The sequence below is a fragment of the Diabrotica virgifera genome, chromosome 1 (genome assembly GCF_917563875.1).
Source record: "Diabrotica virgifera virgifera chromosome 1, PGI_DIABVI_V3a".
In the NCBI taxonomy this organism is placed as follows: Eukaryota; Metazoa; Arthropoda; class Insecta; order Coleoptera; family Chrysomelidae; genus Diabrotica; species Diabrotica virgifera.
In genome coordinates this window covers 87,245,512-87,259,348 of record NC_065443.1, presented here as the reverse complement: position 1 = coordinate 87,259,348, position 13,837 = coordinate 87,245,512, and the positions used below count along the sequence as shown (strand labels likewise).

At 32.8% G+C, this 13,837-nt stretch overlaps 2 protein-coding genes across 3 annotated transcripts in view; one reads left to right on the top strand and one right to left on the bottom strand.

Annotated features, from left to right (window-relative positions):
- LOC114337066 (uncharacterized) overlaps positions 1–13,837 on the bottom strand; it is a 654,507-nt gene that overhangs the window by 549,673 nt on the left and 90,997 nt on the right. The window lies entirely within an intron of this gene.
- LOC126879090 (uncharacterized) lies at positions 4,990–10,928 on the top strand. The gene has a single exon (XM_050642011.1). It carries the CDS (start codon positions 5,059–5,061, stop codon positions 6,001–6,003), a length of 945 nt encoding a protein of 314 aa, XP_050497968.1. The 5' UTR covers positions 4,990–5,058; the 3' UTR covers positions 6,004–10,928.

Sequence of the window (13,837 nt, the reverse complement as noted above, 5' to 3'; positions counted from 1 at the left end):
TGATTTATTAAGAAATTTTTCACATAATTCTTTAAACTGATCTAACTCTTGTTTTGTACCGTTTTGTTTTTTACATATTTTTCTATTCAAAAGTTTTCTTTTTAAAAACCTGATTTTACATTTTAGTTTATATTCACGTGGCAAGTTATACATAAAAGATGCTGGTGTTTGTAATGATACTTAAGGTGATAACTGGAAAACATCTTTTGTAATTCTTGTAGAAATGTGTCCATCTTTTTCCTTACTGGAGCTGATAGAAACTTGTTTGGAGGATATTACCTGTAAATTTTCTGCCGCAGGCGTTATTCTATTATCTGAAAAATCTTTTTATCCATTCATATCTTTTTATTATTGAAATTATTGATATTTACCTAATTTTTTACCTGACAATATTTGAACTTTTTTCGGCGGCTCCTCAGACGTATTCGCGCAGATATCTTTAGATTCGGTAAAAATTGACGGCAAAGCATTGTCATACAAGAGTTTTCGTCGTGAAGATGTGCCTAAAATTTTTTTTTCAAAATGCTTTTCGCAAATTCTGTATCTAGTTAAATCTTCCTCTAACAAATCTTGTTGGCGAATGGATTTGTGTCCGCGGTCGTATAAATCCAAATAAACAACAAATCTTGTCTTTTAGTAGCTTTTAACCACAGCTTACTCCTATAACATGAGATGTTTTTTAATAAAAATTTAATGTCTTGTTAATACCTTTTTTATTTTTTAAGATTATTTTGACTATCTTCAATAACAGGGCTTCTTCTTCCTTCTTGTATGTAGGCTTTAAAGCCTGTTTCTTCTTCAATATTATCCTCCTAAATTGTTTAGGTTATCGCACCACCTTTTTCTTGGTCTGCCAATACTTCTTCGTCCATTTGGTGACTTATCTCGTGCTATTCGTACTATCCTATCCTCTGCCAGGGCGTTATTCATTATTACTAGTAACTAAAGTTTACTGTTTTCAAGACAGGGTTTTTTCACACTTATCAAAATAATTCTTGAAAAAATACTATTGGAACTATTTTTAACACACATAGCTTGAGTAATCATTTTATGTAAGTTTCGAGATTAATATAATTAATATGATGTCGCTTAATCAGTATTTAGAAAGTAAATCAATTTATTAATGACACTATTATACCTTACTTCATCCTTTGTCAATCTAAAAAATGATATTCCTTGACCCGTCTTAGATGAACACCCTTCACAAATACACGTATATCCAACCATTTTTAAAAATATAACAAAACTATTTAAACACACTTGATAAATAGAAAAAATTCCCAATAATCTGCCCGGCAATTTAACACTACAATAAGCGCATGTACTGTCGAGGTTATTCAGGAACTGAAAATAAGCTTAAGCCTACATACTAAGTGAGCTACTAAGCGACTACCCTTTTGGTAACTCAAAGTGGGAGGAGTTTACCAAAACTCGGTACCAGACTTATCGCCAGGGTTTCGCATCTGTGTTGGGTTAATCTGTGGTATAATTGTTGGTCTAAAATAACAAGGCAGTTACCCTTATCTGCTTTGCTGAAGATGAGGTGGTGGTTTTGGATCTTAACTTAATTGGATCTTAATTTTGGAAAAAATAAACAAACAAAGACACGTTGAATTTTGCGAGGAGCACAAAGTTTATACGTTGTAAATCATGATTTGGGAGTGCTCCTCGTAAGATTCAACGTGTCTTGGTTTATTTATTTCTAGTGCATCTTTATTGTGATTTTAGTATAGTAAGCAGTTATACAGAGCTGAAGAAGAATACATTTGATTACTTCAAATTGTCCGCCAAAGAAAAATGCCCGAAATCTCACTATAAAGACGTATCTCAAAGAACCAGACGTAGAAGCTCATGCCAGACTTTTTTTGATGACATTGCACCATCAGTTCAACTGAATGTAAAAGAAGGATTCAGAGTAGGGATGGGAAAAACCTACCGGTTTAAACCTAAAACCGGTTTTTTTACTTCGCAGTACCCGGTTTTACCGGTTGTTTTTTTGTCCCGGTTATAACCGGTTTTTTCTTTTTAAAGTAAAAACCGGTTATTAGGTTTTTACGGTGATTAGGATTAGGTTAGGTATCGTTTCGGATCCCAATCATAATTATTATTCTCAAGTAATTATTCCAAACAAAACCATAATTCAAATTTTATTTTATTTTATAAAATACAGAGCAAACTGAAAGTGCAAACTCACATCAGCCAGAACAATTAAGTATTATTATAATATTTTGTTGAAAAGGTATTTGTAATCATAATATTTACATAAGAAGTGATCTGGTTGAAGTAGACGCAAACATCATCTATTTTTCACACTTGACTCTTGACATTAAAAGTGGGTGAACGACTTTTTCTGATTACCAAAAATAATGCTCCGACTATGAATATCGAATTACTGATTACGAATACGAATCTCCAAGAATTTCGCTACGTTTTCAAAACGGTACACTCATACAGGAAGTATTAAATGAGTTAAAATGTACCTATTCTACCAATATACAAACGTGTTAAAAGTAATACATATTCTTTCGATAGTATGTACAAATTTTAATCATTATTGATATCGAGTCGAATGGAGTATCGCAAACTAAAGTGTATTGTAAATGTAACTTTGTAACCAATTGGATTAAAAAAACCGAAAACCGGTTTTTCCAAAAACCGGTTTTTTGGCCGGTTATAACCACCAGGTTAAACCGTAAGCAAAAGAAACCGGTATAACCGAAAACCGGTGTTTTGTCAAAAACCGCCATCCCTAATTCAGAGTCCAAGGATACAGATATGTGATAATGGATATCGACAATTTAACATGGACTCTTGAGTATAAAAAACTCTGTAAATCAACATTGAACTGTACCGATATTCTTAATGAACATTTAAAAAAATTATCAACGAAATATGAGTGTTGGGTACTGTGGCTTTAGTACAAAACTGCAGTAGCCATTCTTGCTCGTTAGGAGATGAAGCAAAAAATTCATTTTTGCAGCAATTAATTAGCAAAAAATGCACACTTGGTTTAAATCCCTAAACTGGTTATTTTCAGATTTTGTGAAATTAAGGGGATGAAAATAACAGTCGGGGTTGGAGAGGAAGAGTTTGTAAATGCTTGTATACCCCACCTTTGAGTATATAATTGGCAATAGAATATAGCGCCACCAACGACCCTTTATCTACTTTCTTCCTGAAATATTAGTGTTGGGTATTGTAGCTTAAGTATTAAACCGCCGTAGCCATTGTTTCTCGATAGGGGATGAAGCAAACAATTCATTTTTGGCGTAGACCTGGAGCAATTAATTAGCAAAAATACCCACTTGGTTTTAGGTTTTTAAACTGGTTATTTTCACTTTTTGTGAAATCCGGGGAATGATGATAACGGTAGGGATTGGAGGGGGTGAATTTCTGGTATACCCCATCTTTCAGCAATTAATTAGAAATAAAATATGCCGCCAGAAACCACCCTCTATCTGCTTTTTTTTCTGAAATAGGTGTGTTGGGTATTGTAGCCTTAAGTATTAAACCGCAGTAGCCTTTGTGGCTCGTTAGGGGATGAAGCAAAACATTCATTTTTGGCTTGGACCTGTAGCAATTAATAAGCAAAAAATACCCACTTGGTTTTAGGTCTTTAAACTGGTTATTTTCACTTTTTAAGGATTTCGGGAAATTATGATAACGGTAGGGGTTGAAGGGGGTGAGTTTGTAAATTCTTGTATACTCAATCTTTCAGCAATTAAATAGCAATAAAATATGCCGCCGGAAGCTACCCTCTATCTACTTTCGTTCCGGAAATATGAATGTTGGCTATTCTAGCTTAATATTAAGCTGGAATAGCCACCTGTTTCTCACAAGGGGTTGAAGCAATAAATTTTTATTTTGCGTAATAAATTAGCAAATAATTAGCAATAAAATATGCCACCGGAAGTTACCCTCTATCTACTTTCGTTCCGGAAATATGAATGTTGGCTATTCTAGCTTAATATTAAGCTGGAATAGCCACCTGTTTCTCTGAAGGGGTTGAAGCAATAAATTTTTATTTTGCGTAATAAATTACCAATCAATTAGCAATAAAATGGGGCACCGGAGGCAAGTCTCTATCTACTTTCGTTCCGGATATATGAATGTTGGCTCTTCTAGCTTAATATTAAGCTGGAATAACCACCTGTTTCTCTGAATGGGATGAAGCAATAAATTTTTAATTTGCGTAATAAATTAGCAATAAAATAGCAAAAAAACATGGGGTAAGTCTTATGGCTACCTTATCGAATGGTCATTATAGCTTAATACACATCATTATTATTCTCTTTTACTGGCATCTCATGTACAGTCTAATATGGTTGAATAATATTTCTTTCTCGGATAGATAATATTTGATTTCTTATTGTCCATTCAATATGTGTATCTTTACTTAAGTAGTGAGTCGTGTGTTTTTTTGTAAGTATCTACATAATTAGTAATTAGTATCGTAATCGTGTTTATTTTACTAAAAATCATTAATTTACGGTCCTAACTGCTGACACAAAACTTAATAAAACAACTTAAAAGAAAGAAGAAAATAAACAAAGCATTCTCAATAATAAGTGCAGTGGTTTGATTTTTGAAATATAATATCTTGACTAACAAATTATAATTATTACCACACGTGTTGGAAATGGATGCGTTGCATATTTTTGTATATTTTAGGCGTCTGAGATGTAAAAATAACAAATACAGATTAGCGAATTATGACTGAAATTTTCTATGATTTTGACAGAGACTCAGAAAAAGACACTCATTTTGGCGCCCCCCCCCCAAATAGGGGCGCCCGCCTGCAGTGCATCCCGTTAATTACCTTATTTCAATTAAGTAATCTACGTGTGGGGTGAACATGCATCGTTCTATTATATTTTCTTGTGAAATTACAATAATTTTTATGAGTCAATAAAAATTAGATTGGATTTGACTGTATAAATAGGAATACGGTTGAAATTTTATTTAAGAATAAGTAGTGCGTTTAGTATTGTTAAATCAGCACAACAGAATATCTTTCTGAGTAATTTCAAAAGTGTACTCATATGTAAGTAGTGAATAATGTTTAAGCTAATTCATATTACCTCAGTTTTGTGTCTTTTCATCTTGTTCACAACTGAAGTAACAACTAAAAAAAGAAATAAAGTAAAAACCACAACGGTAGTTCCTGAATGTCCATATAAATGCAATAATACTTACGTTCCAGTCTGTTCAACAGCCAATGTGACATATAACAACATTTGTCTATTTAAATGCGATAGATATATCAGTGGCATGTTGATGGATGTATGGAAATTCAGTGCTTGTGAAGATGTCTCCGATTCGACAAACTATGGGGAATGGAAAAAAAAGCATGCGAAGGATGCATTGAAACACCGTCCTGCGGAATATACAGTAGCTCCTAAATGTCCAATTAAATGCAATAATACTTACGCTCCAGTCTGTGCAACAACCAACGTGACATATGGCAACATATGTCTATTTTCCTGCGCTGTATTTACGGGTAAATTTGGAATGACTATATCGAAATACAAAGCTTGCGAAAATACCTCCAATTCGACAAACCCTGACGCACTGATGTATTTGGGTGCGATGATCTGTGTGACGAATCGTTGTTTTGATAATTTTACGGAAAATTTTATAGACAAAGTTGGGCATTATCTAGAAAACGCCGAAAATGCTTTTTCTTTAGAAAGTATTCGGCATTTTTTTGAACTCTCCAAAAAGAAAAACTCTGACGCACTTGAAAATGAGTTTGGTAAGGATGTATTGAAAATCCGTCCTTCCTCCAATTGGACATTCTCTGACACACTGCTAACTGTGGTTCGGGTTATGTGTATGATACTTCCTTGCGAACTTTTGAATATGACCATAACAGCGATGGACGACACATCGTCTTTTGAAGAACCTGATGATGGGGATTACGTTTTTCTGGAGGACGACATCTCGGCTTTAGGAAACACTGATGATGAGGTTTACATTCTTGATGATAGTGAAGATATTTAAGATTTTTCTCGTGATACATCCCCCTCCCGGCCGAAACCAGGTTTTTTGAGTAGTATGGACATCTATATTAATAACCTATGGTTCCTGCAGCTGATTTTGATGATATACATACTTATAAACAAATGAAAATCAGAAAACGGTAAATTTTCGCTTTTTTCGTCTATTACTAAAAAATGAAAACTTCTAAACCAATTTGAGTATAAGAAACTCATAAATCATATAAAAACTTTCAATATGGCGTTCGCTGAATATGTCTATCCTTATTTGGTGCTTAGAAAATTGCAAAGTAAGTCATAAATACTGAGATTTTATAAATGTTTATAACCTATGCAAAAAATTAAGTTATAGCCTTCTTATTAAACGGAATGCTGAGACTTCTTATGCTTCAATTATATTTTAGGTTTCAAAGCAATTGGTCAAATAGTTTAAAAGTTATTTAATTTGTTTTTCGCAAATTCATTTTTTTGCAACACTATAAGTCAGAAAATTATGAGGTTACAGTAAAACTTCGGAGAGTTTATGAAAGAAGGTCATTTATACTATTAACTTAATTAAATAAAAATGACAAACAGCAATTTCAAACAGTGTAAAATTATTTTGCAAAAAATGTCGATTTTTTGCTTACTTATAAGCAATTATAATAACTTTTTAACCGTTACTCGTAGAAAAATGATTTTTTTATATTTAAAAATACTGAATTTTTATACACATTTAAAAAGAAAAATAATTGTCCTAGGATAATTAGGGACGAAGTTAGCCTTCGCTTTTTCCACTTGTTAGCCCTCTTCCCTTTTATCCACATGTTCTTGCAAAATAATTTTGCAATATTTACAATTATTTGTTGTCATTTTTTTAAATTAAATTAATAATATAAATCTTCTTCTTTCATGAACTATCCAAAGTATTACTGTAACTTCATCATTTTCTGACAAAAAAAATTAATTAAATGTTGCAAAATAAATTAATTTGGGAAAAACAAATTAACTAACTTTTAAACTATTTGACCAATTGCTTTGAAAGTTAGGGTAATATTTAAGCTATTTAAGCACCAAAAGTCTCAGAATTTCGTATAATAACAATGTTCTAAGTTAATTTTTACATAAGTTATGAATATTTATAAAAACTCAAAATTTATGATTTATTTTGCAATTTTCTACGCAACTAATAAGGACAGACATATTTCGCGAACGCCATATTGAAGTTTTTTATACGATTTATGAGATTCTTACTCTCAAATTTGTTTAAAGTGCTTAACCGAAAATTTACCGTTTTTTGATCTTCATTTGTTTATAACTATGTATATCATCAAAATCGGCTGCAGGAAACATATAAGTTATTATTATAGATGCCTATACTACTCAAAAAATTGGTTTCGGCCTGGAGGGGGTTGTGTCACCAACAGGATATTTTTTTCCTCATTTCTCTGAACTAGTAGCTTGATTGATGTAGCTGATACATTTGACGCACTGTCCGTCAACGTGTTAATAATACTACAATCTCCCACTAAGTTGGATCCATAGGGAAAGCTTTTTTATTAATAATTTTAGGAAAAATCTTTTTCTCCAGAAAAAGTTCTGCATGTTCTAAAATCTAAAATACAATCATATAGTCTAAGAGCTAGGAGCGGATTTTGTGCGTGATAAGTAATATGGAAAACCTATACGGGGATATGTTGAATTAGTTGTGTACATGACTTTCACCAACGTCGGGAAACCAGAGTTGGGGCCGAGGGTAGTTATAAGGGGTCAAAGTCGCGGATTTTATTATTTTTTTTATGACGCTCATGATCGAGATAGTGCACCAAAATTTGGAAATAAGTAGGTCATGACGTACCTAAGTAAAATCTCTAGGGGCTCAAAGCTGCGTGGCCGACAAAGGGGTGGGGGTAGGGGTGAATATAAAAAATATAAGGGGTTTTTTGCGACGTTCGTGATTGAGATAGTGCACCAAAATTTGGGTATAAGTAGACCATGACATAAATAATTAAAATCCCCAGAGCCGGAAACCAGAGTGGGGAAGGAAGGTAGTTATAAGAGGTCAAAGTTCCGTTTTTTATTATTTTTTTGTGACGCTCATGATCTAGATAGCGCGCCAAAATTTGGGAATAAGTAGGTCATGACGTAACTAAGTAAAATCTCCAGGAGTGGAAAGCTGCGTGGCCGACATAGGGGTGGGGCAGGGGTGAATATAAAAAAATTTAAGGGATTTTTTGCGACGTTCGTGATAGAGATAGTGCACCAAAATTTGGGAATGAGTAGACCATGACATAACTGAGTAATATCCTCAGAGGTGGAAACCAGAATGGCGGACGAGGGTAGTTATAAGGGGTAAAATTCGCGGTTTTTATTATTTTTTTTGTGGCACTCATGATGGAGATAGTTCACCAAAATTGGGGAGTAAGTAGGTTATGACGTAACTAAGTAAAATCTTCAGGTGCGGAACGATGCTTGGGGTACAAAGGGGTGGTAGGCAGGGGTGAATATAAAAATATATGGGGGTTTTTTTGCCGTTCGTGATTGAGAGAGTGCACCAAAATTTAGGAATAAGTAGATCATGACATTACTAATTAAAATATCCAGGGGCGGAACGCTGCGGTGGGGGGACAAATGTTGTGCCGGGTCACAAAAAATAATACACACTGCGACTTTGACCCCTTAAAACTACCCTCATCCCCAACTCTGGTTTCCGGCTCTGGGGATTTAACTTAACTAAGTCATGGTATACTTATTCCCAAATTTTGCTGCACTATCTCAATCTAACACGTCGCAAAAAAGCCCTTATATTTTTTATATTCACACCTACCCCCACCCCTTTATCGGCCACGCAGCATTCTAACCCTGGAGATTGTACTTAGTTACCTCATGACCTACTTATTCCCAAATTTTGGTGCACTATCTAGATCAATAGCGTCACAAAAAAAAAATAATAAAAACGGCGATGTTGACCCCTTATAACTACCCTCATGTTCAACTCTGGTTTCCGGCTCTGAGGATTTTACTTAGTTATGTCATGGTCTACTTATTCCCAAATTTTGGTGCACTCTCTAAATCACGAACGTCACAAAAAACCCCTTATATTTTTTGTATTCACCCCTGCCCCACCCCTTTGTCGGCAACGCAGCGTGCCACCCCTGGAGATTTTACTTAGTAAAGTCATGACCTACTTATTCCCCAAAATTTTGGTGCACTCTCTCGATCATGAACGTCACAAAAAAAATAATAAAAACGGCGACTTTGACCCCTTATAACTACCCTCATCCCCAACTCTGGTTTCCGGCTCTGGGGATTTTACTTAGTAATGTCATGATCTACTTTTTCCCAAATTTTGGTCCACTATCTCAATCACGAACGGCGCAAAAAACCCTTTATATTTTTTATATTCACCCCTACCCCCACCCCTTTGGCGGCCACGCAACGTTCCGCCCCTAGAGATTTTACTTACTTGCGTCATGACCTACTTATTCCCAAATTTTGGTACACTATCTCGACCATGAGTGTCATAAAAAAAATAATAAAATCCGCTAATTTGACCCCTTATAACTACCCTTGGCCCCAACTCTGGTTTCCGGCCGTTGGTGAAAGTCATGTACACAACTAATTCAACGTATCCCCGTATAGTTTTTCCATATTACTTATCACGCACAAAATCCGCTTCTATCTCTCCGACTAATAAGATATTAAATTTTATCAATAGTATACGAGGTATATCACAGAATATGAATTTCACCCAAGAATAAAGTGCCTTTATATTTCACAATATCGAAAATAGTTTTTAATTAAAGTTTATTTTGAATGAAAAATTATGTTACAATATGCAAATTATGTTACAACATGCCTTTAATTGAGAAAAAAAATCAAATTTTGTCTCAAATTACGGATACCCAACATAATTTCTATTTATGATAACTCCGTTATTAATAATTTTGAGAAAAATAGTTGTTCTTTATAAAAAGTTCTGCATTATCTAGAAACTAAGATGCAATCACAAGATATCAAATTTTATCAATTTTATATGAGGTATGTCAAAAGTTATGAATTAGATTCAAGAGTAAAGTACCTTTATACTTCACAATATTTCAATTAGAAAGATGTAGTTGCATATTGAAACACAGTTTTTAATTATAAACAAGTTCTTATAATAACAATTTTCGATATTTTTAAAAATAAAGGAACTTTGCTCTTGAGCGAAATTCATATTTTTGACCTCGTATACACATGATAGAATATGATATTTTATGATTCCACCTTAGTTTTGAGACCGTGCATAACTTTTTATAAATAATAACTATTTTTCGTAAAATTACTAATAACAGAGTTATCAAAAATAAAATTTATGTTAGTGTATCCGTAATTTTAGAAAATTTTTAAATTTTAGAAGAATATAATTGCATCATATAATTAATTTTTTAATTGCCTGTAACTTTTCTTAGTAACAATTTTCGATATCGTGAAAAGTAAATGTAGCGGAATTCATATTTTTGAACATAATAAAATATGTACATCGTATACTATTGATAAAATTTAATATCTGATGATTGTATATTAGAGTTTAGAACATGTAGAACTTTTTATGAAGAATAATTATTTTTCTTGAGATGAATAATAAAAAAGTTTTCTACAATAATAAATATGGTTCCAACTTAGAGGGACATAATATATTTTTATGTTAAAATTTAAATATTTCCATGTTGTTAGTTTGTTAATTAACTTATTTTAATTAAGTGATCCACGCGTGGGTAGAGCATGCATCGTTCTATTATATCCTCTCATAAAATTACAATAATTTTTATGACTTAATAAGATTTCCGAGTGACACGGGACGGATGCATTGAAAAACCACTCTTGCGAAGATACCTCCGACGATGACTATTTTGATTTATTTTAATAATATTACAAGGTATTCAATAAAATAAAAATTTATGTTTTTGTGTGTTTTTAAATTTTTTGCTTTTATTTTTATTAACGACTTTGGTGAAGTCGAAGATATTTTCAACAGTTTACCGAAATACGATACTACAGGCAAATTGAGGTGATATTTTGCAATCCAAATTGGTCGAAAAACAATTACGCTTTTACTATACATAGGCTATTAATTATGTACTTTAAGAAGGAACTGCATCGTTAATGAAGTTTTATGGTTAATGGAATTTTAAATACGAAAAAACTGAGGAGTGCTACTAGACTAAGAGCCGCTATAGGTGAAATTTCTTAATCATTTTAGGCACGACGGGACCGTATAACTTAAATAGTAGAACCTAAAAGAAAACGTTTGAGCACTGTGCCGTCACTTTTCAGTGGCACATGCGTCTACAGTGGCGCATCAAACTTTCCACTTTAGGACGGGATATATAAATTAAAAAATACCGTCCCTCATTACCAGAATTTATTTTTTTTCATTCTTTAAGTTCTATGTGATTAAGACATAAGATTCATCGTAATTTTAACCCACCACCCCCTTCTCCCTGCCCCCACCTTCAAAAACTTTATTTTTCGATTTTATTTTTTTTGGTGGGATGCAATCAATTTTAAAATTTCAAAAAATTCACACGCATATTTAAGGCTTTTATAAAACACGTCTATTTTTTATAGACCTGTAGGTTGACTGTACATAACCTCAAAAAAATTTTAAAATTTTCTTTTTGGAAAAAAGTATATAACTTTTTTTTGGGGATAGTTGCAGATCTAGTTTTTTCTTAGTCTTGTGTATTTTATCAAACACTATAATTCTAATTTTTTTTCAGATTTTTCTGTAACGCTGGTCACCTTCAAAAATCCAAAAAACGGTTTTTAAGGGGGTTTTGGGGGGTTTGAGCGTGTTTTTCTGATTTTTAAATATTCTAAAGGACTCAGTAACTTCAAGTTACATATAACCTATAAAAAAATTATTTGATATATTATGAAGTCTATAAAATAGTGAAAATCCCCCAAAACCCCCCAAAAAACAGTTTTTCGGATTTTTGAAGGTGGGGAGCCTTACGGAAAAATCTGAAAAAAATTAAGAATATTGTGTTTGATAAAACACACAAGATTAAGAAAAAACTAGACCTGCACCTATTCCTCAAAAAAAGTTATATGCTTTTTTGAAAAAAAAAATTTCTTTTAATTTTTTGAGGTTATGTACACTCTACCTATGGGTCTATAAAAAATAGACATAGCTTATAAAAGCCTCAGCTATGCGTGTGAATTTTTTGAAATTTTAAAATTGATTGCATCCCACCAAAAAAAATTAAAAACGAAAAATGAATTTTTTGATGATGGGAGCAGGGGGAAGGGGTGGTGGGTTAAAATTACGCTGAATCCTATGCGTTAATCACATAGAACTTAAAAAAATAAAAAAATTTAATTCTGTTAGTAAGGGAGGGTAACTTTTAATTTATTTATCCCGTCCATAAGTAGAAAGTTTGATGCGCCACTGTCGACGCATGTGCCACTGAAAAGTGACGGCACAGTGTTTAAACGTTTTCTTTTAGGTTCTACTATTTAAGTGATAGGGTCCCATCGTGCCTAAAATGATTAAGAAATTTCACCTATAGCGGCTCTTAGTCTATACCATTTAAAGGTGTGCATTTTTGAGAAAGGGGGGGATTTTTAATAGCTGAGCAAAGGTTTAAAACGGCAGTTTTTAAATTTTGGTCCGAATATTTGTTGCTGCGAAAATTGCAAAATAAGTCTGAAATTTGGAAAATAAAAAATTTGCTATATCTTTGCAAAAATGAACTTAAGACTTTGATATTGCATGGATTGGGTCAAAAAGTCCATACGTATAATGCAAAAAAAATTTCAAGATAATTCGTTAATTAGTTTAAATTTTATTCAATTTGTTGATCCCAAAGCGCTTTTTTGCAATGTTATTGTTCAGAAAATAATAATGATAAAGCAATTCTGTGGAAGCCACATGAAGGAAAAATACTTATATTTTCAACGTAAAAGTTTGAAGCAAACTTTAAACTTAAACTGAGTGGTTAATAAAGCTTTAAAAATGACGTCTTAGCAGTGGCGGCTCGTGACCTCAGTATATGGTTAGGCGACGCATATACTGTATAATATGTAATATGTAGGTACCGGGTGTCCCAATAAGAATGGCTCTCGGCCATATCTCAGGAACCGTTTATACTATAGCTTTGGGAAAAATTTTTTTATAACAAAAGTTGCCTCGAGAAAAACCTGGAAATTATTTTCATAATTGTAAGTCCAAAGCTAGAGGGCGTAATTGAATAAACATTAAAAAATCGAAATATTACAAAATTTGCCTAATGAAAGGGCAATGGAACTCCAATCATCGTATTCTTCATACAATTCTGTGCATATTTTGTTTCACAAGTTAGGGTCTACCTGTGCAAATAAGAGGTGGGGGTGAGTGGGAACCTTGTTATGAAAAAATCGCTGTAAGTCCTGTTCTGCTTAATCGATTTTTACAAACTTGTTCTTGTCAAAAACAGTTCTTTTTCGTCAATGTAATAGTTATAATTTTTTTTAGAAATCCAGTTTTCTTTGGAAAATATTAAATACAAATATGTATTTTTTTCCTGTATTACAAAATTAGACCAAATTAGCAACAGAATACCGAAAACAGCATGTCGATACCTTTTTTATATCTCGAGATATCTTAATAAACGTGTAAATTTTAAACAAAACTGTTGCTGTCATGTATGTGGAAATATATAGAAGCAAGTAGTGTGCTATAAAAAAACAAAGGAACATTGTCCAGATGTTACCGTATATAATGAATCAAAACAACAAAAGACAAATAACATTATAAAATATAATAAAAAAAGAGTGTGTATACTTTGTACGCGCGTAAGAAGTTATACTTCTATTATTATGATTTTAACGAA

Coding starts and splice junctions, on each gene's coding strand:
- LOC126879090 (XM_050642011.1), top strand. CDS start 5,059: ATGTTTAAGCTAATTCATATTACCTCAGTTTTGTGTCTTTTCATCTTG.